Source organism: Thunnus albacares, chromosome 2, assembly GCF_914725855.1.
Source record: "Thunnus albacares chromosome 2, fThuAlb1.1, whole genome shotgun sequence".
Taxonomy (NCBI): domain Eukaryota; kingdom Metazoa; phylum Chordata; class Actinopteri; order Scombriformes; family Scombridae; genus Thunnus; species Thunnus albacares.
The window spans coordinates 13,440,036-13,467,693 of NC_058107.1; the positions used below are offsets into that span (position 1 = coordinate 13,440,036).

The following is a 27,658-nucleotide window of genomic DNA, read 5'->3' on the forward strand; positions in this document are numbered from 1 at the left end:
ATGTTGGACACCCTTGAACTCCCTTTCCTGTTTTCCTGCCTGAGCATGTCGCATTGGAGCACGCCATTCTGTCTGTACAGGTGATCTTACGCACAGGAAATGGAAACTCTGAATGTGCATGTGTTGTCTTGCGTATGTGTGTGCCTTGTTTGTGCGTGCGTGTGAGAGAGTGCTGGAATATGAGGGGGGGTGGGGGGAGAGGGGTGGGGGGGTTGGGGGTTGAAACAGGATATGTTGGGAATAACACAAAGCACAAAAAGTGTCACATGATCTGAAACACAGTGTTGATTTATTTGGCTTCAGAAAGAATCTGTTGCATGTGGTTTGGAGGAGAGAATGTTTTCCTTCTTTGCTCTCAGTGTGCTCAGACACAACACATGGAAACATTTTCTGAGAGGCCATGGGTCTGTGAAAAAAAAAAAAAGAAAAAAAAAAAAGCTCCAGACATTTTATTTCTTTCTCCCTCTTTTCATAGCTTTTTGGGTTCTTTTTTTTTGTAACTGATTGAATTACATACATCTGCTTGCCATATGTAGAAATAGCCCCCTAATGAATATTTGTGATGCACTCGGGGTTGTGACGAGCAATTAGTAGATACAGTATGTTAATAGTTTGTTTTAACAGGAATCAACTATTAGAGTGGCATACCAAGTGGTGGGCTCATCCCTGATTCCACGCAAGTGTGGCAGGGATATATCAATGAACATCCTATTTACAGCCTCGATTTCAGTCTGTAATAAATACACTTCCACTCACATGAGACAGCTGCATGTCTGCTCTATTGTCTGCCATAAATATGCTGGAAGGGTTGGTTAAATATTGATAACACCAATTTTCTGCAACCCCCCACCCCCCTTCCACCCACCCCACGCACCCTCTCTCTCCATCACCACCACACACACAAACACGTACACACACACATCACACACACACATACCAAACCCCTCCTTCTTTCTCTCCCTCTATCTCGCGGTTATTTCACCCTCACAGTAACCTTGCTTATGCATATTGCATATGTAAATAAAGCACCCCGCCTCTGAAGTAATTGTGTGCATCTTCTACGGAGCTGCATATCTCAGCTCTGTGTTTAAGAGGACACATTATGGAAAGACTGAATTCTCTTTGTTTGTAGAGATTTTTTTCTTTAAGGACTCATCCGTCAACTCAAAAACAATACATTTCTTAATAAGCAAAGCACCATAAGTGTAATTTTTACAACTCTACGTTTTAGAGTTAGGGAGGAGTGGGTTATGGGCGGGGCTGAGTCCCTTATCCAGGATTTCAGTCAGTTAATCTTGCACTTAAAGTATTTTATTAACACAAAGAGTTTGAATTGACTGACTTATAATACTTAGGATGTTTAGAAACATAGTTTAAGTGTAAAAAAAAAAAAAAGGTTAGATGAGGATGAGTTGGATTATCACACTAGCATCTTCTGTTACCAATTTTTTTTTGTTCATTTCAGCTCATAACACATGTATTACTTAGCTAATTAGTAATTTAACAGGGAAATATGAAATCATTATTATATCATTATCATTATCATTATATAATCATTTATTGTTTTTGTTGGAGTTGCTAAGATATATTTCTGATCTCAAACAAACAAATAAAAAGTATTTCCACCACTTGAGTTTTGTGACTACTGCCTCATTTCAATGTGTTCACTTTGTTGTCCTTAAAAAATAGAAAAGTTTTCACCTGCAGGCGTTTCAACTTATGCAGAAAATGAGGTCTGTGGTTCAGGTAAGTGTTAAAATATTTCAAATTTTGTTTTGCAACATTACACCTGCTAATATCTCAAACTAAACTAAAGCTGTATAATGTTAACTCTCTCTTTATACTTTTATTATTTATTATTTCTTCTATGGTGAAACAAATGTACAGTAGCAGTCAAAAGTTTGGACACACTTTCTCATTCAAGTGAATGGGAAGGTGTGTCCAAACTTTTGACTGCTACTTTATATACAGTGTATATGTATGTGTAAGAGTGTTCTCTTCTTAAACAATATGTGTAAATATCCCAAGTCCTCATTCACTAGAGCACTTAGTTTCTTTTTTTTCTCTAAAAAAAATACTGCAAGAATTTCATGGTAACTTTCAGCAGGGATGTCCTAAAACAAGGATTTGTTTGGCCAAATTCAGATAGGGATGATTCCAGCACAGTTATACCACCTAAAATATACACTGAACTTACACTCTTAAATTTTCAGGTTTTATGAAGTTTTAGTTGTTTGTTAACTCGATCCTGCTGAGGCTGTAATGGGGGAGGTTCAAAGATGTTTCTACATTTTTGTTTCACCTTATTTAGATATATGGAGCAGTAAACATATCAGAAACACCTTACAATATAACGCAATCCAATAGCCTCATAGATCACCATATATTTGTATGAATCAGTACCTCTTAATACCATGTCATCAACAATCCACAATTATAACTTTTAGAAAAGTGGGAATTATTACAGAACTGTTGTATTGGATTGCTTTATATTACAACACTTCTGGTCACTTCTGTAACAGTACACTACCATACTATACGATATCATACTATACTATACTATACTATACTATACTATACTATACTATACTATACTATACTATACTATACTATACTATACTAAATCCAAGTTGCAGTCACAGTCATAGTTTCAGTTTCATTTGGTGTCAGTAATAACAGGGTTACAATGTAGCAGTATGGAGAAAAAGTAAATAAAAAAGAACAAACCACTGGCAAAGATTAATTATAATAATATTAATAATAATGGTGTCAGTTTTTATGTGCAAACGTTCAATTTTATACACAACATTGAACTTGATACTTACCTTCCCAACAATGACAATATACTTTAGTATACTACATATACTATACTATATAAATAAGAGTAACCAGTACATGTATGTTGTAAAGATAAATATTATTAATTTGATTTTACAAAGTTTCATGAATATTTAATGTTCAATGAGAGTTAAAAGATCAACAATTACAGTTATCTGAAAATGTAGGTGTAGCTTTTTTGCAGTTTTTGCAGTTTATAGGTTTGGGCATTGTATATTTTTAGGCTAGAGGTGTAAATTAATCATAGATTAGAATAGAATAGAATAAACTTTATTGTCCAGCCGAGGAGGAGCAGAAAAATTGTCCTTGGTCTCACCCAAACATGTCCACAAGATAAAGACGTCACATTAACGGAGCAAAGATCTCTCATCAGTGCATTCGTACCCATAGTGAAGAGCTACACTCCCATATTTAAGTTTACTGTAGTTTTTTGACCACATTAATTGCATTTGGGATAAAAAAAACCCTTGCAGATCTTTTTCTTTGCCGGGAGTTTTTCTATAGCATCACCCTTAGGGGAGCAACTCAAACTCAGAGTGGAGGGGATGTGTTTTGTCATTGATGATTGACAGGGCTTTCATGTGTACAACTGTGCTGTAAAGGTCATCTAATGACTTCTGTTGGCGGTCTACTGTCTTCTCTGTTGTCTTAACAATCCTGGTCAACTTGTTACTGTTTACTTAAGTCAAGTGGCCATGTCAGACAGAGATATATTAAAAACAAGGAAGCTCTCATAGGTTTGTGTGTTTTAGTTGATGAACAGTACATGACATATGCAGTTTTGTTGTAAATAGCCACGCAATAATCATGCTTATGATTTGTTGACTGTATTTATGATATTAACATAGAGCAATTTTCAACACAGTTTAACCTTAATTGATATTTTGTATTGTGATCTGTATTAATAGTAGTAAAAGACTGATCAAATGAATACCCTTAATCTCTCCATTAATATCATATGTCTTTTAACCAGCAAAGCTTTCACTTTCATATTCCACAAGTCAACACGAGTGACTGCAAGTGTAACAATGCTTTCAAAACTGGTAGGTCCATTTGACATTCTGTCTGACCTTTGGTTCTTCCTCTTCTCACAGATTGTAGGTTGTGGTTTCTCTCCAGTGATGCTCAATAAAACCTGCTCTACAGTTGTTGTTGTATTGTTTTTTTCATTGTGACATTTTGGCACCTTCCCCTTACTTTTTTGTGTTAACATTTTCCCTCTAGTATTGCTCTTTAGCCAGATACCTCTAATTCATCACTTTATTCAAAACATAATATACAAAACTGTACACTTTTATCCTTTTTGCTCTAAAGGTGAAATGTAATCCCCACTTGAATATTTAGGTTTTTTATGTATGTTGTTATAATAATTAGAAATATATTTATGATTATTAGAAAAAACACAGCGATGGGTTTCCAAATATGTAGTTTTGTGCCAAACATCACTTTCACTCTATACTACTACATTATACAATATACTGTAATATACACTAAACTATACTAAACAGCATCGGATCTTACAACACTATATTCTTTACCAAATCTCTACCCTTTACACTGCTGGCATTAAGGCAGTGCTAATAATCAAGAACATTATTTAATTATTACTTAGATCGAGTGATTGTAATATAGGAATACTGTAAACAGCATGGAGAAAAGCATCTATCCATCAGATCAAGCCACTGTTAAGTCATAAGAACATCATTACATTTAGTTGCTATCAGCTTTCCTATACCTGTTTTTATTACTTTAGACACAAAAATTTACACCAAAAGTTCAACATCTTCCTTACTTAATATAATTAAGCCTACTTTGTAAAATTAAGCTAATTTATTCATTAGTGCTATACCGTACTATACTATACTACAAAGTGCTGAACCATACCATAAACTACAAAGCTATGCCATACCATTCTGTACCATAAAACATGATATCAATCTGTTCTTTGCCCTTTAAACTAAATTCCTGAGAGTGCACATATGTCAGGCTCCAATTTACACTATTATCAAAGCATGATAACCATAATAGTGGCTGTCCTCCTGATTTACCTATTTGGCAGGAAATCAAAGTCATATCCAGGTGTTCAGTATGATGTCAGCCATCTGTGTGTGTACACACAAACAGATGTGGGGCACGGATGACAGATAATCTCTCTGCAAAGAGCTTTTACCTCGTGACAATATTTCTATTATCAGAGGCAGTCATAATGACATCATTGTCAGCTTCAGACAGTACATTCATAATTTACTGTATATATATGTGTATGCGCAGTATGTTCTTGTGTGTGTAACTAAATTGGCTTTTGAGGAAATATGTTAGTGAGTACAGGATATACTGTAGTTATAGTATACTTAAAGTATAGTGTAGCATAGTATATAGTGTGTTATAGTATTGTATAGCAGTGAATAGAACTAGATTCCCTTTCTCTTCCCCTCTGTTTGACTTTGGGGTTAGGGTTGGGGTTTATGCCTCTTGGATAGAAGCACTGAAGCTGAGAAGCCTCAGACGCTGTGTGCTTCATGGAACAGCCATCCAGAGGATCTGAGGAAAGTGGAAAATGTTGACATTTTCAAATGCAAGTGCCAAAGTTGTCTGGTTTTCACCCTATTAACTTGTTTATTCTCCATTACTTATATTCTACTTTTCCTGTCTAGTTTTACATTGTGGTGCTGACTTATTTTATTTTGGCTTTTAGAATACATCTGTCATTTATCGCTCTAGAAAGCTGTTTGAAGTTGAATTTGAATTGTAGCTCCATTAATAAGTTTGATATTCTATTATATTCTGATATTCTGTTATATCCTGTTCTACTCCATTCTATTATATACCAGTCTCCACTACATTCTATTCTATTCTATTCCATCTATTATACTCTGTTCTATTCTATTGTATTACACTCTGTTCTATCCCACTATGTTTTATTCTGTTCTATTCTATTGCTTTCCATTAGATTCTATTCTGTTTTTCTTTTCTTTTCTTCCTCTCCACTATATCCTGTTCTGTTCTGCTCCATTCTATTCTACTTTACTAGTCTCCACTCAATCCATTATATTCTATTCCTCTCCACTATATTCTATTCTGTTCTATTCTATATGGACAGTAAAGTCTGCTGATTTTTGTCCGCACTGAGATTTAAAAAGCCCAGAACACATTTAGTGAAATGCAGCATGCCTGCTCCTACGTGCATTCTGAATGAGGCTAGTAGTGATATTTGCGTATAACAGAAGCACCGCCTCCCTCCCATTGGACAATGTCTATGTGAGGGCGTGGCAAGGAAAGATGAGAGTTGCAAATCCATGCCCTTACTGGGAAGACATGGAGCGCTATGGACACAGTCTACACGAATCAAGTAGGAATCTCAACTAAAGACATACATATTTCTTCAGTTAGGAAACAAACGATTTGAGAGACTGAAAGGAAAGAAAGGGTGGCCCGGTTGAGGATGGAGTGTGCATTTGACGCACAGAATCTGATCTCCATTTCTTTGAGGAAAATCCAAAGCTCCAGGACGCAGAGAGGAGGCATCAAGCTCCACAAGAACTTGCTGGTAACGTACGTTCTGAGAAACGCCAGGCAGTTTTATATGAGCAAAAACTTGTCGCAAACGCAGAGGACGCATCAGTATGAGGATGTAGCTGCAGTCCGTGAAAAGCAAGAATACCTTGAATTGACTGGGAGCTTTACGGAGTTGGCCGATGACTTCTACTGCAACTTTACTGGGGTTGAGTCGGACACTTGGCACTGCGGAGCGCACCAGCCCAACGGCCAGCCTGCAGAGCTGGCGCACCAAGACGCATCTGCCTGCGCAATGGTTTCTCCAAGTGACTCTGAGCTCATGGTTTCGGCAGCCTGTTGGAGTTGTGCAGACAAATCCTCCTGGGAGTTACCTATCCCAAACACACAAGCCAACCAAAAGACTGTCCTGGACCTGGACACGCATGTGGTGACTACTGTCACGAATGGATACTTCCACTCAGACTGTTGCGCGCAGCCAAAACAGCCGCAGGGCGCGCAGTGCTACACTAAAAAGCGAAAGATGGACACAAGTTATCATATTGTTGATCCAGAGTTTTATTTGCCAGACTTTGGGCCAGTGCCATGTAAAAGGATGAGGACTGATGATGACACACACTCAGACTCAGACCAGTTGGACACCACAAACATCTCCAACCTGATCTCGGTGCTGGGTTCAGGTGGACTATCTGAGTTTGTGGGTTGGCAGCAGACGGACCTTGAGCAAATATTCGCCGTTCAAACAATTTGTTTAAAACATACACTGTTAACAGGCAGCGGTTGGACCAGAGCAATCGAAGCATTTTGATTTGTATGATTGTTTTTCTTTGTATCGTTTTATTTTATTGCTTTCAAATAAACCTCGACACGACTGCAGTTCTCTCTATGCTCTGTTATTGAAACATGTTGATGAAATGTGATTATATAGAGAAATCATGTCCACTTCACATTTGCACACTCACATGTGTAGTGCCAATTGATATCATTTCTTCACACAGTATGAATTAATTGTTCTTTAGATCTTATTTTCTGGTGATTCGTTTGGGCTGCTGGAGTCTGTCTTTGGTTTGTATTTCCTTAAGAAATAAGTTAACGCTGTTTCTCTGGAAAGATGTTGGACGAGCTCCATCATGTGGCTCGTACAGATCTGTACAGCCTCATGCACCAGATCAACGCAGAATGTTATTTTGTAAATGTATTATTTATATCAGGGCCTGCTTTCATTTATCAATAAAACTGAAATAATTAAACATCACTGATGTATTGGCTTTAAACTGAATCTCTCCTGGTGACTTATAACACTATAGTGAAGTGTGTAATAGTGAGTATATCATATATTTACATATAGGGTTTATAATGACCTTGCCGTGTTTTTTATTCCATAGGTAGACTATAATTTTAAGATTATGAATATCATATAGACTTAACCTAATGTATGACTCTACTATAACTAAAACTAAAACATAACCTAGTTATTAATAGTTGTTATGGATCACTGGAATCCATTTTCCTCTAGCTAATAAAATAAATAGGGTAATGATATGAGGCAGCCTTTATTTCTACAAAATGTTTGTGAAACACTTGTGAAACAGCATGCACGCATGTACAGGACCAAACTCTGCTTGGAAAAACAAGACTTTAAAGAGCTCGCAGTTGTCTTGTCTCGGTGGGTCCGAGGGGGGGCGGGCAGCTGAGAATAGACAGTGCGCTTGTCCTTGAGACATGACTGCCCGAAGGTTTTCCATCTATAAAGACTTATGCGCGTCTATCTGACAAGATGTTGAGTGTTTTTGTCAGAGCCGTGGTGAGTGTGTTGTTTTTCAGTCTAAATGTGTTTTTAAGTGCGTAATAACAGTCGCCACGTTTGGTTTTACAGCGTCAGATCAGGCTGTGTGAAGGGGGTGGGGCGCTTGTGCAGGACAGCAACAATGTGACAATATTAGGTTAAAATGTAACTCATGCCTCAACGCTGTTGGCTGGCAAAATGTCCTGCACGTTATTTGTTATGGCAAACTATTCATTTTCAGCGTTTAGCAGCGTATCGTTGTGCTAGTTTGCATAGCGTCAGCTAGCTTTAGCCGATAGCATAACGTTGACGTTAGCTTAACCTTAATGCTACTGACTGGGGCACCCGCAGACCCCAGACGTAAACTTTATCTCACAGGTGCTTTATTCTACTCCGGCAACTTTTCATCACGGTGTCAGTCAATTTGTTCCTAATAACTTCATATCATTTTTTCTGTCTGTCTTAATTAACGCTTTTATAAATACCAATGTATTGGGGTCGCGGGGACCCCAGTCAAAAGCACCCAATTCCGCCTCTGCAATTTTAATAGATGGAACTATTTATTGAATTCATGTTTGCCATGGGACCTAATTTAAAGTGCCACACACTATCGAGGTACGGGGGCTGGGGCACTCTGTTAAAAGGCTTTGTGGAAAGATTGTACTTCGGATAAATGCTGCAATTTGTATCAAAGAAAAGTGTATATTTTCATTTTACACAATATACAAATTAACTGTAACTTTCATAAAATAATAATAATCTGTTTCATCAGATGAAATTAATTACATAACTAATAATGTTTTGAGAAGAAATAAGTCAACATTTTGCTAAGTTGGTTGTTTCTTACAGCAATTTATTCTTGGGGTCCACGGGGGCCCAAGTCGGTAGTCCCTGTATGTTAAATATGTTGGTAGAATGAGGGTTAAGATGTTGGTAAATGGTATATGGGCTGCATTTATATAGCGCCTCTTTAGTCTTCTGACTACTCAAAGCACTTTAATACTACATGCCACGTTCACCCATTAACACACATATTCACATGCTGATGGCAGAGGCTGCCATGCAAGGTGCCAACATGCTCAACAGGAGGAGTCTAATCATTCACACACAAACACTCAAACAATTTGGGATTCAGTATCTTGCCCAAGGACACTTCGACATGCAAACTGGAGGATCTGGGGATTGAACCGACGATCTTACGATTAGTGGACGACCCACTCTACCCCTTGAGGCTGTAGGATGAGGGTTAATATGTTAGTAGGACGAGGGTTAATGTGCATGCTACGAAACGGACCCAGGAAACAGCACGACACTAGTAGTTTTATTCGCTTCAAAGCCCCCTTAGGTTGATCATTCTCTCTTCTTTTTTTTTTTTAAAAAAGTATAGTTTATAGTGCAATACAAGTAACTGATATGAAAATGAGCAACATATGACAGAGCACAAGACTATAGTGAAAACTAGACTCAAACAAACCGAAATAAAAAGAGAGAAAAAAGACAAAACAGCAGCAACAATAACAAGAATGACGAAAGGGCAAACAAACAAACGAAAAAGGCATCATGTTTGGCTTAGATTTTCTTATTGTAGCACGCATGTGTTTAGGTAAGTGTGTTTGTGTGGGTGGGTTTTCTGTGTGAAAGATATAGAGGAAATCATTCTCTTTATATTCACTGCTGTGTCATGTGTTGCTAAAAACAACGCACAACAATGTTTTTATACTAATGTTCATAACAGTTTTACTTTAAAAACGTCTACTAGAAGTTCTGTATTGCATTCACACTTTCTTGACATTAATTAAATTTATATGACCATAAGTGAGAATGACTTATATTACTGCTGCAGAATTTATGCACATTCCTGCTGCTGCTGAGTTCATAAATAATAATCTAAAATTTGATTAAAGTTCTTCCAATTTTTTTTTTTGAAATTTTACCATCGTATCAGATCAACTATTTAATTGATAACCACACAGATAGATTTCTTGCTTTCATGTCTGTTTGTTTTAGCTTTCATTCCAAAGGTTCAACTGTGTCAACCTTCTATTTATAAGCTGGCAGAGGTTACACCAGCGGGTACAAACAAATAGTATGACTCCTTCACTTAGTTGTTTTGGTGTCAGTTACACTGACCAAGTCATCTTACTGTCTTTGTGAATAATTTGAAATGTTGTTTACAGCACTAAATCCACTTCTTACTTGAACCCATGTACACTTAATCATTTACTATCCAAGGCTTCTGTTGCACACACTTCATATTTAACAACATGTTGACACTGGATTTATGAGTCAGCATCATTCAACTCTGTGGTTCAATTCATCTTCTGATTCAACTAGTGAGATATTGAGATTAAATGTCAGTCATTACACTATCATATCACAGCAGTGAGCTTGCAGTATTGCCACCTAGTCAGTTGCAATATTTGATCAAAGTTATAAATCATAGTTGTAAATGTTAGGCTTCCTTTAGTAATATTTTGTTTATGTGATATTCAATCATAGTGCTGAATATCACATATGTCCTAATCTGACCAACATGTTTTCCAGCTGCGGCCAGGCATGGTGAAGCCATGTCGCCTGCTCAGACCGGTAACACAGATCCCAGAGAGGTCCCTGGTTCATCAGGAGGGTTTACCTAAGCTGCCTGTGCCACCCTTGAAGCAGACCTTTGAGCGCTACCTGGCCATGCTGGAGCCTATCGTAAGCGAGGAGGAGCTGGAACACACACGGCAGCTGGTGGAAGAGTTCCTCAAGGGTGGTGTTGGGGAAAGGCTGCAGAGAGGCCTGGAACGTCGGGCCCGAAAGACAGACAACTGGGTAGATATTTGGTTTTATTTAGCTTTTATGTAGCAGGGTGGACACACTCAGCGTAAAGGTCAGGTATGAATCAAGGTCCTCCATAATTAAATGCACCATGGAAGGTTTCAATTTCAATTTCTTTATACCAGTGGAGGAAGTTATTTGAGTATTTGCCTGACACTTCAAACTCAACTAAAGCATGAATTCACACTTATAGAAATAATAGAAATATTTGCATGGTGACTTAATGTGAAGTTCATTTCAGGAAGTAGTCTGGATCTTTCGGTGTATTGTATGTATTTGTAGTATTTGTTTGCAATGCAAATCTCTCACTACTACTGTTTTCTACTGTGTTATTATGTAGCTATCAGAATGGTGGATGCAAACAGCTTATCTAGATTGCCGCATGCCGGTGGCAGTCTACACCAGCCCTGGTGTTGTCCTGCCACGCATGCACTTCCACGATCGCCAAGGACAGATGAGGTGAGAAACCAGGAAGCACATCTAGAAACTGCCACAGTTACTAAGCTGTTCCTATTAAACACATTTCTACATTCATGAAAAAGAAGAGTCGGTACTTTTAATGTATGCTTTAAAGTACCTGTAGTGTTATGTTGTTCCCACAATATCTGCTAAACCTGAATAGTCACTTAATAAGCACATTAATAAAGTTGTTCCCAGAAGTGATTAGTTTCTGTTGAAGTACAGTATAAACAAGCTCATATGAAGCTGGAGTTTCAAGCCGACCCTTGCACAGGCTTCCCTCTGCATGCTGGCTATTTAAAGCACTGTGGCGGCTCATAGCATTGCTCAGCTGTTTTTGACTACTGCGACCTATGGGATATGCCGTCAACATAGTGGCCCCATGGAGAAATACTCCAGCAAAGCCAGTTTTAAGTGTGCGGGTACAGTGGGCTGTTATAATGTTATAATGTGTCAGCCAGTAGCACTTTTAGGTAATGTGGGACGACATTTGCTTGAAAGTGTCTCCAGTCAGAGCTGATTACTGATTTTTTTTCCCTTCTCAGTGGCATCAGTAAAGCAGAGAATTATCATGTTTGTCTGTAACACGGCGATGTCTCTTCCGCAGGTTTGCTGCCAAACTGATCGCTGGAGTTTTGGAATTTAAAAAAATGATTGACACGTGAGTTTGACCAAGAATAAACCAAATATCATGCTGTTATAACAAAAAGCTTGTCATCATCATGATTTGCATTTAATTTATGAAACTGTGTCACAGTGAGACTCTGCCTGTAGAGTATTTGAGTAAGAAGCCGCTGTGTATGGACCAGTATTACCAAATCCTGTCCTCCTGTCGTATCCCTGGACCAAAGAGAGATATTGTTGTAAATCAGTCCATCGGGAAAACACCTCCCACCCACATCACTGTGGTCCACAACTTCCAGGTACTCTAGGTGGCACTGCTGTTCTTCCCCTTCTTTTACTTCTCAATATTTCAGTTAAATATTTTAACAGAAACTCATTTTACAACGTCATTATTGGTGCAATGGCGAGAAAAGAACAGTGGACCTATGCTAAATGATCCTGTCTGGCTTTTCTCTCCCAGTTCTTTGTCTTGGATGTGTACAACAGCGATGGCACTCCGCTGACAGTGGATCAGATTTACATGCAGCTGGAGAAGATCTGGAACTCTTCTTTGCAGACCAACAAGGAGCCTATTGGCATCCTAACATCACAGCACCGCAACACTTGGGGAAAAGCCTATAACAATCTGATCAAGGGTGAGGAGACAAGACACAAAAATGGAGCAGAGAGCCCAGCTAGATTTATTCTCTAACTCGAAATGGTATATCAGTATCAAAAATCATCATAAAGGCCTCGGTGAATAGTTCATTTTGCATTTTTTTCCCCTCAGATAAGACGAATAAAGAGTCAGTCCGTGCCATCCAGAAAAGCATCTTCACAGTGTGTTTGGATGCTCCAATGCCACGGGTGTCAGATGAGCTGTACCAGAGCCGTGTGGCTGCCCAGATGCTGCATGGAGGAGGGGCTCGCTGGAACAGCGGCAACCGCTGGTTTGATAAGACATTACAGGTAAGTTTGAGTCAAACGAACTTTACATTTAAAATAATAAACAGGACTGTGGTAATGGTTGAGAATTTGAATGTATTTGTAAATCGTCCTCAGTTCATTGTCGGTGAAGACGGTACATGTGGACTGGTGTATGAACATGCGCCTGCTGAGGGACCACCCATTGTGTTTCTCATTGATTATGTTGTTAAATTCATGTAAGTTTACTATCCATTTTTAGATGCTTGTTTTCTCAATTTTTTAAATGAACTGGAGTTGAGTTTTTAACATTTTCTCAACAGGCAAAGGACTGAAATAGTCCGCTCCCCCATGATTCCTCTGTCCATGCCTCAGAAACTTCGTTTTAACATTACACCTGAGGTCAAGAGAGACATTGAGAAAGCCAAACAAAATATGAACATGTATGTCAAGTGCAGTTGTGGTTATTATTATTATCATCATTATTATTATTGTTTCTGCTTTGATGTCAGACATTTGGAGTAACTTACTCCTTTCTTTGTTTCATTAGAATGGTACATGACTTGGACGTGAAGGTGCTTATGTTCTCTCATTTTGGAAAAAATGTGCCAAAACAACACAAGCTGAGTCCGGATGCCTTTGTGCAAATGGCTCTTCAACTTGCCTACTTCAGGTAAGAAATCCCTTTTATAGTCAGAAATGATGGTGCACATAGCCATCGAGTGTACTTTCATTCATATATTGTGTATACTGTTTTTGCATTGTAGGATGTATAATATGTGCTGCTCTACCTATGAGAGTGCATCATTACGAATGTTCAAATATGGGCGAACAGATGCAATCCGTGTAACTACTGTACAGTCATCTAAATTCGTCCACGCAATGCAAGACCCAGCTAAACAGGTACTGTTAAACCATTAGGAGTTGACAGTAAATGTAAAGTATACAGCATGTAAGCTGTCTGACTGAACACTTAATGTCACCAACAGAACACAGAGAGGCTGGAACTGCTGCAGAACGCTGTTCAGACACATAAGGACAACACATACGATGTGAGGACTGGTGTTCATCAACATATAAATCCTTTTTTTACATCATCTGATTCATCTCAGTTTGACACATTCAACTTCCCTTTTTTAGGCCATCCATGGACAAGCCATAGACAGACACCTTCTCGGGCTGAGGATGCAGGGTATTGAAGACCTGACCTCTCTGCCTGAGATATTCATGGATACCTCTTTTGCTGTGGCTCACCACTACAATCTCTCCACCAGCCAGGTATATTTATATACAAAAATCAACATTCTGTTATTACTGAGCAAATGATTCTTTTTTCATCATATTTGTTTGCTTGCGTATTTGCCCTCATCTCTCCCGTCTCTGTGTCCAGGTTGGCTCCAAGACAGACTGTGTGATGTGCTTTGGTCCAATGGTGCCAGATGGCTATGGAGTGTGTTACAATCCCATGGATGAGCACATCAACATCGCCATCACGGCCTTCAACAGCTGTGAGGAGACTAATGCTGCCAAGTTTGCCCAAGCTGTAGAGGATGCTCTGTTGGACATGAGAGCTCTCCTGGAAGACACAGCTACAGCCAAGCAGTGATCCTACACAGTAGCATGGTATGGTGTTTGTGTCCCACCGGGATGTATTTGAGCTGGAACTGAACCGGTGCCGGAGTTGTGGCAGAATGCCACGCTGGCATAGACGCACAATGTACTGAGTGTGTTTGAACTGAGGGAAAACCTGTTATGGAAAGGTTCTAAGGAGTGAAATGTGTGACTGTGAATGCACTGCCTTTGAGATGAAAAACAATTCTCTATGATGGTAATTCTATATTTTAATATATTGTGTTATATATATATATATATAAAAACCACTACATGAACATAATCTGCTAATTGTATGTTTTTTTTGTTTGTTTGTTTATACCCTTGCAGGTCATTGTGCAGTTTTCAGAATGATAATGTCATTCTTGACTTAAAGATTGAGTTAAGAGTGCTTTAATTTGTTTATCATTTATTTCGGGTCAACATAATTAGTACATACAGGTATGAAAACGAAGTCTCTTTTTCTACTTTTCTATTCAACAGAATAGAAGCGAATGGCTTCATGGTATTTATTTTATGTTAAAAAACTCAAGTATGTTTCAGCTAAAGAAACTTCAAAAGTTTGCATCCAAACCACCTCAACATTGTTCATATTTAGCATCAAGGACGTATAAAGGAATATTCAGCTCTGAAGCTCCCTTTGGAATATAGGTAATCTCCATGAAATTCAATCTCCGCCATATTTCCAGAGGAGTGCCACTGAAACAGCTGCTGGCCTTTAAACACGTTGGTCTTCAAGACATCTATGTCCCGGATCTGAACAAGACACACAAGACAAGATGTTGCAGTAATTAATACACTTGCACCTTTTTTTCATCCCACAAGATTATTGGAACAACAGCACATGCTAAAAAAGCTTGTTGGCACCATAATGTATGTAGACTGGAAGTTGGTGGTGTTGAATACTAATCCTATGTGTAGCGCTTGGATTCTGATCTTCACTGAAGGCGGGGCGTTGATGAGGACTCGACAGGTGTGGTTTGTGCTGGATGTTGTCGGATTCTCGAATTCACCGCTGGGAGAGAACAGCTGTATGTCACAATCTGTGGGTCAAAGACATAAAGTCTTGGTAAATACAGAGGTAGACACAATATCATGAACACCTGTACAGTCAAATGCAATCCAATTTGATAGTCCAGAAACGGATACTACAGTTGTGATACTCAAACTGTTGAGTTTGTGTCAGCTGTGGAGTCAACTCTAGTAAGTTTTTAGGCTTTAGTTTGTTGGTTTGCATTTTAGTGTAAGGTGTAGATAAACTATTGTCCCCTGCAAATTCATAAGGGAAATGAAGGGAAACAAAATAACAGCACAATACAACAAAATCCAACACAACTGTACAACCAAAAAAAAAACATACAATTGAGCAGAATCAGTGGCAATCTCCACAAAATAAGAACCTTTTATGCTTCACATTATTTTTGCCTCCAATGTAATTGTTGTATGTGTTTGTATTGGATCGCATTATACTGTGCAAGTATTCACAATATTGTGTACATCCTCCCTAGATTCAAACTTCAGTCTTTATGTTGTAATATGCTCTGACATTGGGCACAATTCCCTTATAGTTGCACTCATTTTAAATAGCAAGTGATTATTTTATTATTTTATTATCATTAGTCACCATCCTATCTTGAGATATTATGGAATACATTTTGGATATACACCATCAGATGTCTTACCCTGATGATGAGTCTTCTTCATGTTTTTTTGAGAGTTGTAGGTGAGTACAACCCCGTCTCCGGGTGTGAGCAGATGCTGACGCACGAGCAGGACGTTGGTTCTGGTGGTCAACTCACTACCTGCTACCTGCTCGCACCTTCTCACTAATGCCAGTCGGTCATAAAATGCCACATACTCCTCTGTAGGGAACACATTCACACTGTTGCAGGCATTCATTTTGCTTTAATACTCATGGAACAGGAAATCCTTTACATATTGGATAATGCTCACTCTTTCTGCAGTTCAAGGAGCTGGACTCTACTTTGATGTGAATGACCTCATCCAGGGGTCGACCTATGGATACTGTGCAGCGGCCAGTTACGTCTTTCAAGTCCACTGTGCCTGATTGTTCCACGAGTAGCCTTCCACATGCGCCTGATAAAGAGCATACACACTGTAATGATTATACTGCAGCTGCCTTCAGCTCTTAATGAGAATGGGTAAAGAGTCAGAATGTTTGTGCCTACTAACTGGGTTTGGGTGTCACAGTGTTTGTTGTTGTGGTCTGCGGATATGTGATTGTCTCTGTTGGACTTGGAGTAATATGGCCTGCGTGGTGCTGTGGTGTATCTTTGTGGCTCGGGGTGGGAGACGGGAGAGGTCTCTCTGTATGTACAGCAGGGGTGACATCTGAGGTAGAAGGTATGTCTCTGCAGCTGCCCGTGTAGCAACCCTGGATGGTGATAGGCTTAGGCATGTGCATACAAAGCAGAGGGCTGAGGGGTTCAGGCTTAGAGGGGCCCATGCAGGACACAGCTCTGGACTGGATCCCGTATCCGCAGGGCACTGAGCACTGGAGAGCATGAAAAAACAGTGATATCAGCGACAATATGCGTAAACAGTATTTACAGACACGTCAAATAACTGAATGTCCAAGTAATACATTATTTAAAGTCCCCATCCACTCAAAAATCTCTTTTGCCTGTTTTAGCTTCTCTGTGCAGAATGATGTATGTACAGAGTTTGACACTAAAACTGTTTTTACATGAGTCTGCTGAAGGAGAAAAGTAGTTTGGAGCCAGTATTCAACTTACACAAATTTGATGTGGAAACTTGAAACCTCCAGTACATATACACTGAGAAATTGACTTTTTGGTGAAGTAGGAGACATCTTGTGACCAGCTGTTAAACTTTTGAAATGAAAAATATTTGCATATTCATAGATTCTGGGATTGTTAATGAATGGGAGTAATTTTAAAGATTTTAACGTGGTAATTACACTTTTATGTGGAAAAACCATATTGGAGAAAAATTATCATTCAAAGTTAAGTATTTTATAACCATCTTAAAACATGTCTGGCGGTGATCTTTAAGTACAGAGGTGTATGTCTTGGGTCAAGGAAGGAAGTTGGTAGTAATGTGGTTTGAAAGAAACTGCTCCTAAATGACCACAACAATCATAGAGCTTTGACCACAATTTTGAAAACGTGATGTTCGCTATGATGGATTATATAACTCAAGGAAGAAGAGTCTGCAAATTAATTTTTATACTTTACAAACATGAATGGACACCAACCTGGAATGGTAGAGAAGTACATTCAAAATTTTAAAACATGGTAGCACGGTTTACGAAATGATTACCTGTGATATAAAGTAGACATGACCTGAAGTACAGTAAAAGGGCTAAAACGTGTAAAATCACAGATATGGCCTTTAAAGTGGGATCTTGAGTTAGTAATTAACACTAATAATCCACACAAATGTAAAGAATATTACTTGTACTATCACTAGTAATGATGCAGCAATGTTTTAACAATTTTTTATTTGCTCGTATTTTCATTCCACATTTTCTACTCATGTGTCTTTGTCCGTGCCTTCTGGTATTTGTTTTTAACTAATCTAGTCAATTCTTCATATTCCAATCCATTTTGTGAAATGTACCTGGCTCCACGGCTTCACCTCCCATCTGAAGGTGCAGACCTGCACCAGGCAAGGCACTGTGGTGGCCGGTTTGACAGCTGCATGGCAGGTTTCCTCTGGCACCACGCTCTCCTTGCTGTGGACGAACTGGACACAAGACACAGTCCTCTGAGATACACCCAGGTCACAAGACACAGAGCAGGGCGATGTCCTCAGAACCTTCCACCTGGACAAAGGACAGTGATGGTGAGAGGATTTTTGCCTTTGCAAAAACTGAAATGTGTCTTTCTGTTTGAGTTACCTTGCTGGGCAACTGTGGGTGTTACATGACACCACTGCTGTGGGTTTAGGAAAGTCACTGCACTGTGCATCCTCCACCACCTCCTCCTCCCCCTCTTCTGTCTCTCCAGCGCAGTACAGCACCCGCTTGGCAACCCCTCCTCCACACGTTACACTGCAGACTCCTAGCTTAGAGCGCCACCTGGTTGTCAAAAATATCATTCTGCCATCATTTTTCAGATGCTTATTATATTCAACAACATAACTTCTTTCTCAAAATGGATATATTGTAGACTACAGGCAAATATCATATCCACTGCATTACATTATACACAAATACTGTATGTTAATTTTTTACGGTGTGTCATTTTTCAGATGCTTATTATATTCAACAACATAACTTCTTTCTCAAAATGGATATATTGTAGACTACAGGCAAATATCATATCTACTGCATTACATTATACACAAATACTGTATGTTAATTTTTTACGGTGTGTCTCACATGAGAGGGCAGGGAGAGGTGTTGCAGGTCTCAGACTGAGGGGGAGGTTTGGTAGAAGCATCACAGTGGAAGTCAGGCACCCCCAGTCTGGTCTGGTGGTCCACACAGGAAAACCACACCTGCAGGGTTCCTAAACAAGCATCAGACTTTGGGTGACCTTATCTGATGAAGACATGCTGTTTCTGACTGAAGGTGGGTGTATGTCTTCACTTACCATTGCCACAGGTCTTTGAGCACTGGCTGATAACGGGACTCCAGACATACACAGGAGCTTGTCTAGAGCGTGGCAACAAACCAGACTTTGGACCAGGCTGGTCCTGCTGAAGAAAAACAATGTTTAGACATCACATTTTGAAATAAGAGTGAGATTTTAGTCTTTTTCCACTTTACCTCTCCCTTCGACTCCCATCCAATGGGACAAACGTCTACCACACAGCGCACAGAATCGGGTGGTTTTATTTGATTTGAACAGAAGCCTTGATCCACTTCAACATCCTGACCCTCCTCTGACCGGACACATGACACAACGCGTTTGGCCTCTCCTGGCCCGCACACTGCTGAACATTCCCCTGGCTCTGACACACGCCATCTGTGAGCAAACATAGTGGGTTTTCACATAAAAACCTTTTTCCAAAATGCAAATAATGTTAGTGTTGAAATTGAGGCAGCAGGACAGGAGGTTATTTGATCCTCACAAATGCAGTCTTGGTGATCAATAAATACTAATTAATAAACTAGATTTTATACCTGGCTGGACAGAGTTGAAGATTACATTTTTCAACAGCATTTGGAGCTGAATCAGGAGGGCATTCAGAATCTGGAACCTTCAGAACATCGGCTCCCTGTTTCTGAACACATCCTACAGGACGCACTCTCTCTCCTCCACCACAGGAGGCACTACAGGGGCCAAACATGCCTGTCTCCCACCTGTAAAACAGTAAAATATTTTTGTATGTCCCTTTGTGCAGAGGTGTATGTGTATGTCAGTGCTACAGAACCTAACCTAGGTGGACAGGGTGGGAGCTGACAGGTTATTTGAAGTGGTACGGCTGGAGGAGATGCATCACAATTATGTTCCTCCAAATGGTCATTGGTGTCTCTGTCTACACAGACATATATGTGCTTCTGTACACCTGTAAAAAAAGATAATATGAGCAGAAACCACAGCTCTGTTTAGGAACACCGCTTCTTTCTTTTTTGTGCTTTTCTGTATGACTTGATGTGAATAACAATTACATACCCGATCCACATGAGACAGAGCAGGGTGTTGTGAAGACAACCCATTTGCCTTTAGGTGTGATGTCTTTCATGTAATTTCTGGTAGGAACATGGAACTGGTAGCTAATGTTTGGATTTGTTTTCTCTCCATATTCTTTTCCATATTTGCGATAAACCTGGCAAGAGAAAACTAGTTCTAAATGTCAGATATTGCACATAAAGTCTTCCACATTCAATTTCTGACTATTTTTTCTCAAAAGTTATATGTGAAATATTTTTATTATATTATTTATTTTATTATATTTGTACAATTTGTATTTTTTCTATTCAAAATTCTTGTCTGTCCTGACCTGTATATTTATCTCCTGTTGCACCGGTCCAGGCAGCAGCAACTCCTCCATCTCAGGCAAAAGGTCAGGGGTCAGGTGCAGGCGGTACTCTAGCCGGTTATCATCCAGTAGGGATGGGTGGGTCATATTGAGTGCCATGCTTTCCATTCCAGACACAATGTACCGATCCCCAGTTGTTACAGCTGTGGACGCAAATGGCAAAAAAAAATTCAGAGTTTTGGCCCTGTTAATTCTGTTGTAAAACTTAAACCTGAAGTGATGCCACTCACCCATATGAGTGAACAGAGGTGCCCTGTTCACAATATGAACCTGTGTGGCATTCACTGGCAGAGTGAGAAAGGTGGTGTACTCTGAAACAGAAAGCATGGAGTTATCACAGAATGAATAGAAGACAGTACATGTACATGTATTAAATAGTGAAGTGTCCATATTTTTGCTTGATAGAAGTGAATGAATTTTCCGCCATTGAATGTGTACAATAAAAATATGCTGTTGTTTACTACCTTTGGCCTGACCACCAGTGTAGGAGTCAGAAGTCAAACTGCAAGATGATCCATCTCCGCCACACACCCCACACACATCCCTCACTTTCCCAGAGTGCAGCACACCATCGCAGCCAAACAGCTTATCAGAGACAACCGGTTTGTTTTAAAACATGAACTATATAACAGTAACATTTCATCTGTTCTCTGGTGTGTGTTTCATCTAGTTTAGTCATCTCTACCTGGCATTTCCCTCTGAGACAAGCAGCTGTAGTGCCAAAGGGAGGCGGGCTGTCTGACTCACATCGAGTTCCATCCACAAACTGAGAGCCGCGGCTCACTATGAAGTTTTCTCCATCCGACTGACACATATACCTGCATTGCTCATCCCCTGGTTATGACAAGAGCAGTTCACAGGAAAGAATGTTTTCAGAAATATAGGGTTTCAGATGGAAAATGTTTTGTTTTTTCTGTAGGCCCACCTTGTACGAAGCCTATGGCAGGGATCCAGGTGTAGAAGGAGGCAGTGTTTGGTATCAGGTAGAGAGGATGGCGGTCTGTTTGAGAACACTGCTCTGACATGAAATCCAGCTGGGTGTTCTCACATGGCTACAACAACACAGGTGGTAACACAGATTTTTAAAAACTCACAGGTTTGCACCCACAGCCGCAAACCGCTGTTATGACTTTCAGGGTTTTGTATTTCTCCTCACCTAAAATTGATCATAGTTTTACTTTAAACTTCATTTTCTGTATATTGCAAGTCATCCCATCAAAGCTAATATGTGTTGAGGGTTTTTATGGGAGCGTCACGTTTGGAACTACGAACAAAATCAGCCACTGAGTAAATAGTATTGACCTACTGTATGGAGGCTCACTGTAAACATTGCCAGTGAGAACTCACTTGTTGGTGACAAAGTTCAGCCCCAATATCCGGACCCTCGCAATCATTCCCTCCAAAAGCAGGTCTGAAAAATTAGACATGACAAATAGTTTTGTGGTAAAACTTTAAGCATATTGTGTCATCATGCATCATCTTCAGCACTGTGTCTGACTATGACGGATGTTTGCATGACATCTGTTACCTTGGGTTGGTGCATTGGCGTGTGCGGTGAGTGACTCCCCCACCACATGTCCGTGAGCAGGGGGAGAATTCAGACCAGCTAGACCACGAGCCATGCACCACCACTGCAGAGGAGCTGAGCTCGTCTGGGGACACACAGCGCCCTTTTAAACACCACTGCAAAAGAGGGGATTGCACCTTGTGAGAAACAAGCTTGGGCCTAGTAAATAATGACAATGTCAATGATTGCACCAAAATTGCTCAATAGTCATAGAGGAGTACTTGATTTGGTGCACACTCTGTCCCATCCAGCAGTGGAACCAGGAGGCGTTTGCAGGAGCTGTCATCATTAGGGTTAATGTGACAGGACAGAACACGACAAGCCGGCTAATGGAGAAGGAAACAAATGTTTTTAACATGACTACAGATGTAATAACATGCTGTATGTATTGCCACCTTGTGGTATCAAGCTGTAATAACAGGTGATTTACCAAATCCGGATTGGTGAAAGAGCAGGCTCTTGCAGTGCTTCCAAAAGCTATTCGACACTGGTCATCAACTCCATAGTACAGACCAGGCTTCCAGTCCTGTAGGGTGCCTCCCAGGGCAGGAAGGTCTTTTACACATTCAGCTTTCCCTTCACTGGGAACACAAGTGCAGGTAATATCTCATTCCCAATTCCACAGACATTAAACACATAACATTATACCTATAATATTACACACTGATAGATTTACAGAATGATTCTTTGATGGTAAATGCAGATTATGCACAAATAAAAGGACAATTCTTTGTCTCAAAAGTAACAGCAAGAAATACTGCATTCAACTGGTGCACCACATAATATAATGCATTTCTTTGTTTCTCATAAGCTTTGAAAAGTATAGACAGTGTTGGAGTTTGAGAGTGACTAAATTAGCCAGTGATGCAAGTTAACCAGTGAGGTAAGTGATGTCATACTGAAGACACTGAGCCTTTGTGTCAACAGCAGCTCAGGGAGAAAAAAGGAAAATAGTCCAGTCCAATGTGTATTTTAACATGTAATGCAGTTTTAAAGAATTTCAAATCCAAAACCAAATATTACATCGGACATTCTCAAAATGTAAAACAGGAATCAGTTCCATCACCCTAAGAGGAAAACATTAAGATATGACTTATAGATGAAATGCCCTTTCAACAGTGCCCGATCTGCATGATGAATGAGAGACATTTTCAAGCCCAGCTGCTCTGAACAGGTTGGCCCACCTGAAGAATGTGAGCAGCTGTTGTCTGCTGCACGGCGACCAGGTCAGATCCACACTGTTGTAGCCCCCATCAGAGGCCATCATGAACCCACTCCTGCTGCAGGTGTTTCCCACTCCGTCATGGTTGATTCCAAAACTGAGTAAAATTAAGTAAAAAATAAGTTGAACCTCATTTATTATAAACATTTAAAGTTTATTCTATTCAGACACATATAAAGCATTCATAATCAAGATTTTATGCATTTTTGCTTGATTGGTGATATTTAGGATTATGAAGGTTTGCTATTTCTTATTTCCAAATCTTTATCTTGTTTTGCAGTCTGTTTTAGAGTACGCAATGTACTTGTTCTTTCTCTAATTGATGAATAAATTACTAAATAATAAATACATTTGCAGATTACAGAATTTCCACTCACTTACCCATTTAAATTTGAAGACCTGGTGTTTTCTGTCAATTAGGGTCTAGTATTGCAACTCTAAAGACTCAATATACTACTATAGTAATTCAGTATACTATATCTAACTGAAAAATGTCATGCAATCTTATGCATTTCTTATTAATGTCCTAAGCAGAAGGCAAAAACAAATAAATAATGTTTATATTTTCCCATACTGTAAAGCATAAAACAGATATGGGTGTTTCTGTGGTCACACTTGTTTGACTTTACTTTACCTGTGGCCAATTTCATGAGCTATAGTGATCCCCAGGTCAAACCCTGTGTCCTCCGTGATCACACAGCTCCATTCACTGGAGCAAGCCCCACCCAGCTGTGCTACTCCTCTGACCTGCTTGTTCCCATCAGGCAACACCAGGTCATACCTGTGTGTGATGGAAGATACATTTATTATAAAACACTTTTTGCTTATCTGTAAAATTTGAAAGATGTAATTATAGTACAGAAGCTACATGCAGCAAACCTTGTAATGTACAAAAGAAGATCAGCATGTAGTGGGTCTGTATCATTAGAGGGGTTTATCCTTCTGCCCCAGTCGCACACACTTCTAAGAGAAGAGGTGATGTTGGTAGACATTTGGATCTCTGGCTAGAAAAGGGAACACAGGGGCTGCAAATAAATCCAAATGATCATCCAATGGACTCCTTTCTAATCTTCTATCCACCATTTTTATCTCATCCATTTGAAGAGTAAGCTTAAATCCCACACAATCAGGTTCTTGTCAACTGAACATTCACTGTAACAAGGAGCTGCTGACCTCTGGCTCTGACAGGATGATCATGCGGACCAGGTGCACCCTCATGTTGGCGCCCAGCGTCATGTCTCTCAACAGCTCTGAGGCCTGGGTGGAAATTGGAATACAAGTCAGATTAATACATTTCAGGATGTTCAGTGTGTAAGAGGGCTATAGTATGACAGCGCACTCTCTGTGGCTGGTTATGTAAACATTTCAACATACATCAGATTTTGCCCTCTCACTTGTGTTGCTTTTTACTTGCCCTCATTATTTATTGATTACTCCTCATTGCAGCCTTACAATGCTGTTAATAGTTTCTATCTATACTTCAATTTACTACCCAAGCATGTTTGAGGTTTTCATACACACTCATGGCAATCAATCCAGAAAACCATCATTGACTATTTACTGTAATTACTGTGCTCACACTTACAATATTGAGGTTGGTGAGGATGTATCGTTCTGTGTCCTGCTTGTGGACCTGCTGGACATCAGGTCCTACCACCACCAGCATTTCCAGATGGGTGATATCAGGTAACAGAGCTGACCGACGCTGCCGACCACTCTCTGTGAACAAAGAGAAGACACAGTACAGAGCAGAGCAGAGAGCAGAGCAGCTGCTTATGTATATATTGTTTTGTAGTTAAAAATGTACCTCAACTATTTTTACAGCTCAGCCATAGACACTCATACCTGAGGCATCAGGAGAAGAACCCGAATAAGAAACTATGTCCATTTGACTGTAAGAGTGATGAAAAAGCTGTGGAATGACACAATTACACCATTTTTAGGTCCTTTATAAACAACTGTGTTGGACTAAATTTATGTGGCCCAAACACTGGATGAAAATACAAACATATTTTAAGGCTTTTGTTTTTTAGTAGTCATCATGTAAATCCAGTAAAACATGGTTATGACTCTCTGCAGGTTAGTGTGTTTTCACAAGATGATAAACAGTTTAGAGCTGGAGAGTTCAATGTACTTTGCAGAAGTCCTGAGCAGTGAAATCACTAACCGCAGTGCTCCTGTTCACCCGCAGCTTTCCTCCTACTTCGTCCAATGGAGATCTCATTAGAGCGGCGAAGCCAGGCCGCAGCAGCAGCAGACAGAGGAGAGTCATAAAACCCATGTTTCCCCTCTTCCTGTGCGTCTACCTGATCTGCTTTAGCACTAGGACAATATATGATACTCCTACTCAGCAGGACGGGACCCAGCCGAGAGGGTATGAGCAACATGTGTTTAGGTAAACAGTAGGGACAAAGTTGATGAGTGACACACGTCATTTGCTGTGGGACCAAGAGGCCAGCTCTCATTGGTTGGCTTTTTCGTGTGTGTGTGTTTGTGTGTACTATGACTAGTTTGTGTAATTTCTTGCCTTTCATCACTGAGCAAACTATTAAAAGACTTTTTGTATTTGAAATACTTTGATGATGAGAGAGAATCGGTGATTGCAGCTGCATGCTTGAATTAGGAACCAAAATCCACCTTTTGGATCCCATATTTATATTTAGTCCTTTCACAGCTGCAATCACTGATGAATTAATCCTTATTATCATAAAAAAAACTAGTGTGTTGTTGCCTTTTGTAGCCATTAGAGGGCAGACACGATCCTGTGGATGGACTTACATAAAGACACTGGAGAAATAATCAGCACACACCTTTCACAAGAGTGTAACAAAATCACATCCCTTGTGTCCACACAGACATAAAACTTCATCTAATGCTAAGTTTCTTACCGTTGTATGTAGTGCAGGGGATACACAGTGGAAATAGGGCTAACAATAACAAAATTAAAGTGTGAACTGAAAAGTTTTCTTTTTCTTCCTAGGGACCCTCCCGATCCAATTTTTAGTAGTGATTTTAAACATTTTCTTATGATTTATCCAAGCTTTTCTACTTTCTGTGCATTTGATGATACAAATAGAGTAAAACTGGGCTCTACAGATTGTGTCCTACTTCTACAACAATGCTGGCTGGCTCTGTTAGTCTAGTTTTATTGCTTAATAGGCAACATTTCCCCCCTGTTCCCAATCAACACTCAGTATGATAATGATATATCATATCAGCACCCAGCAACAGGCAGATTTTTTTTTTTTAAAACCTTTCAGATAAAATGTTGTTTCACCATACTGGGAAAAAGTGATTTCCTCTCCTCCTATTCATTCCCTTCCTTCCTGAGGGGGTATAGTTTATCTCCATAAAGCTAGGATTCAAGCCCCATCTGCTATTAGTCTGCCAGATATCTGTCTGTTGTCAGTCTGAATTAACAGCTGGGTGTCACAGGCATTCCACCAGCATCGCTGCTCCACTAAAACCTCACTGCCCTGCTGGATTTACTGAGCACAACAGACTGTGATAAGCACTGTTGGATCCTCATACCCATGTCTGTTCAGAGGAGGTTAGGCATTGTATATTTATGATGTCTTAAATTATATATATCTAGCCATATGGGATATTCGAGTGGGCACAACAGATGATGCCTCGGGAAAATGTTTGGTTGCAAGAAGGAGGAAGTTCTTTGTGGAATTAAGTTCATCACAGAAAACTGATTATCTTTGTTGCTCTGTTAGATGGAAAGAAGTTTTGTTGTCCCTGCAATGATTTTGGGAATTGCTTCTCATATAAATGTGAAAATCTATTAGGAATATCATTTCAAATATGCCAAATAGTATGTTACTTGTTACCATCTTGGATAGACATGTGGCTAACTAGATTTTATATTGTGAAGACCAACCTCTCAGTGTTTCATTTTGAGATGCATATATGTAGAGTGGCTCTGGCTTGTATCTTGTTCATCTGCTGCTCTTTGTAGCTCTCTCCATCTGTCACACTGTTGTTAAAAGATTCATGTGTGCAAAAACTATAAATGTTCACCTTCTTGTTTATGACAGCCCATCATCTGAACTCTTTATCTTTAACTGTATGGATGATAAGCGTTGATGCTTGGATAATTTTTATGAATTTTTATTTACGAGGATATTCATTTCAATAGGTGGCATGGAAATCCTGCTTACTAGGCACAGATGTGTCAGGCTGAGTCACAACCAGTAAAATAACCAAATCTCTTATTGGCTTGACCGTGCTATTTTTAATCTTGGCAGTAATCACTTATTATAACCAGAGGACATTGCTTAAATCCAGCACACTTTCCATGTCTGACTCATGGAAGCTTTTTGTTTGAAGTTAGGTA

At 39.6% G+C, this 27,658-nt stretch overlaps 3 protein-coding genes across 3 annotated transcripts; 2 read left to right on the plus strand and 1 right to left on the minus strand.

Annotated features, from left to right (window-relative positions):
- Window positions 1-6,112: 6,112 nt before the first annotated feature.
- LOC122970536 (immediate early response gene 5-like protein) lies at window positions 6,113-7,227 on the plus strand. The gene has a single exon (XM_044336708.1). The coding sequence runs from the start codon at window positions 6,281-6,283 to the stop codon at window positions 7,157-7,159; it is 879 nt and encodes a 292-aa protein (XP_044192643.1). The 5' UTR covers window positions 6,113-6,280; the 3' UTR covers window positions 7,160-7,227.
- Window positions 7,228-8,011: 784 nt separating this feature from the next.
- LOC122992671 (carnitine O-acetyltransferase-like) lies at window positions 8,012-14,740 on the plus strand. The gene is made up of 14 exons (XM_044366546.1): window positions 8,012-8,155; window positions 10,682-10,951; window positions 11,298-11,416; window positions 12,024-12,077; window positions 12,174-12,339; window positions 12,501-12,675; window positions 12,810-12,988; window positions 13,082-13,182; window positions 13,267-13,386; window positions 13,494-13,616; window positions 13,711-13,846; window positions 13,933-13,995; window positions 14,084-14,221; window positions 14,334-14,740. The coding sequence occupies exons 1-14, from the start codon at window positions 8,129-8,131 to the stop codon at window positions 14,547-14,549; spliced, it is 1,887 nt and encodes a 628-aa protein (XP_044222481.1). The 5' UTR covers window positions 8,012-8,128; the 3' UTR covers window positions 14,550-14,740.
- On the minus strand, window positions 14,724-27,545 carry adamts13 (ADAM metallopeptidase with thrombospondin type 1 motif, 13). Its single transcript, XM_044366533.1, has 29 exons — window positions 25,484-27,545; window positions 25,162-25,228; window positions 24,902-25,035; window positions 24,490-24,573; window positions 24,196-24,320; window positions 23,951-24,097; window positions 23,279-23,413; window positions 22,525-22,675; window positions 22,316-22,420; window positions 22,056-22,210; window positions 21,875-21,938; window positions 21,453-21,579; window positions 21,213-21,361; window positions 20,992-21,112; window positions 20,758-20,838; window positions 20,489-20,670; window positions 20,161-20,314; window positions 19,924-20,053; window positions 19,668-19,847; window positions 19,311-19,509; window positions 19,135-19,240; window positions 18,921-19,050; window positions 18,438-18,617; window positions 18,158-18,362; window positions 16,748-17,069; window positions 16,508-16,651; window positions 16,237-16,416; window positions 15,422-15,597; window positions 14,724-15,310 (listed from the first exon to the last, which is right to left on the minus strand). The coding sequence occupies exons 1-29, from the start codon at window positions 25,595-25,597 to the stop codon at window positions 15,155-15,157; spliced, it is 4,203 nt and encodes a 1,400-aa protein (XP_044222468.1). The 5' UTR covers window positions 25,598-27,545; the 3' UTR covers window positions 14,724-15,154.
- Between the last annotated feature and the right edge of the window lie 113 nt (window positions 27,546-27,658).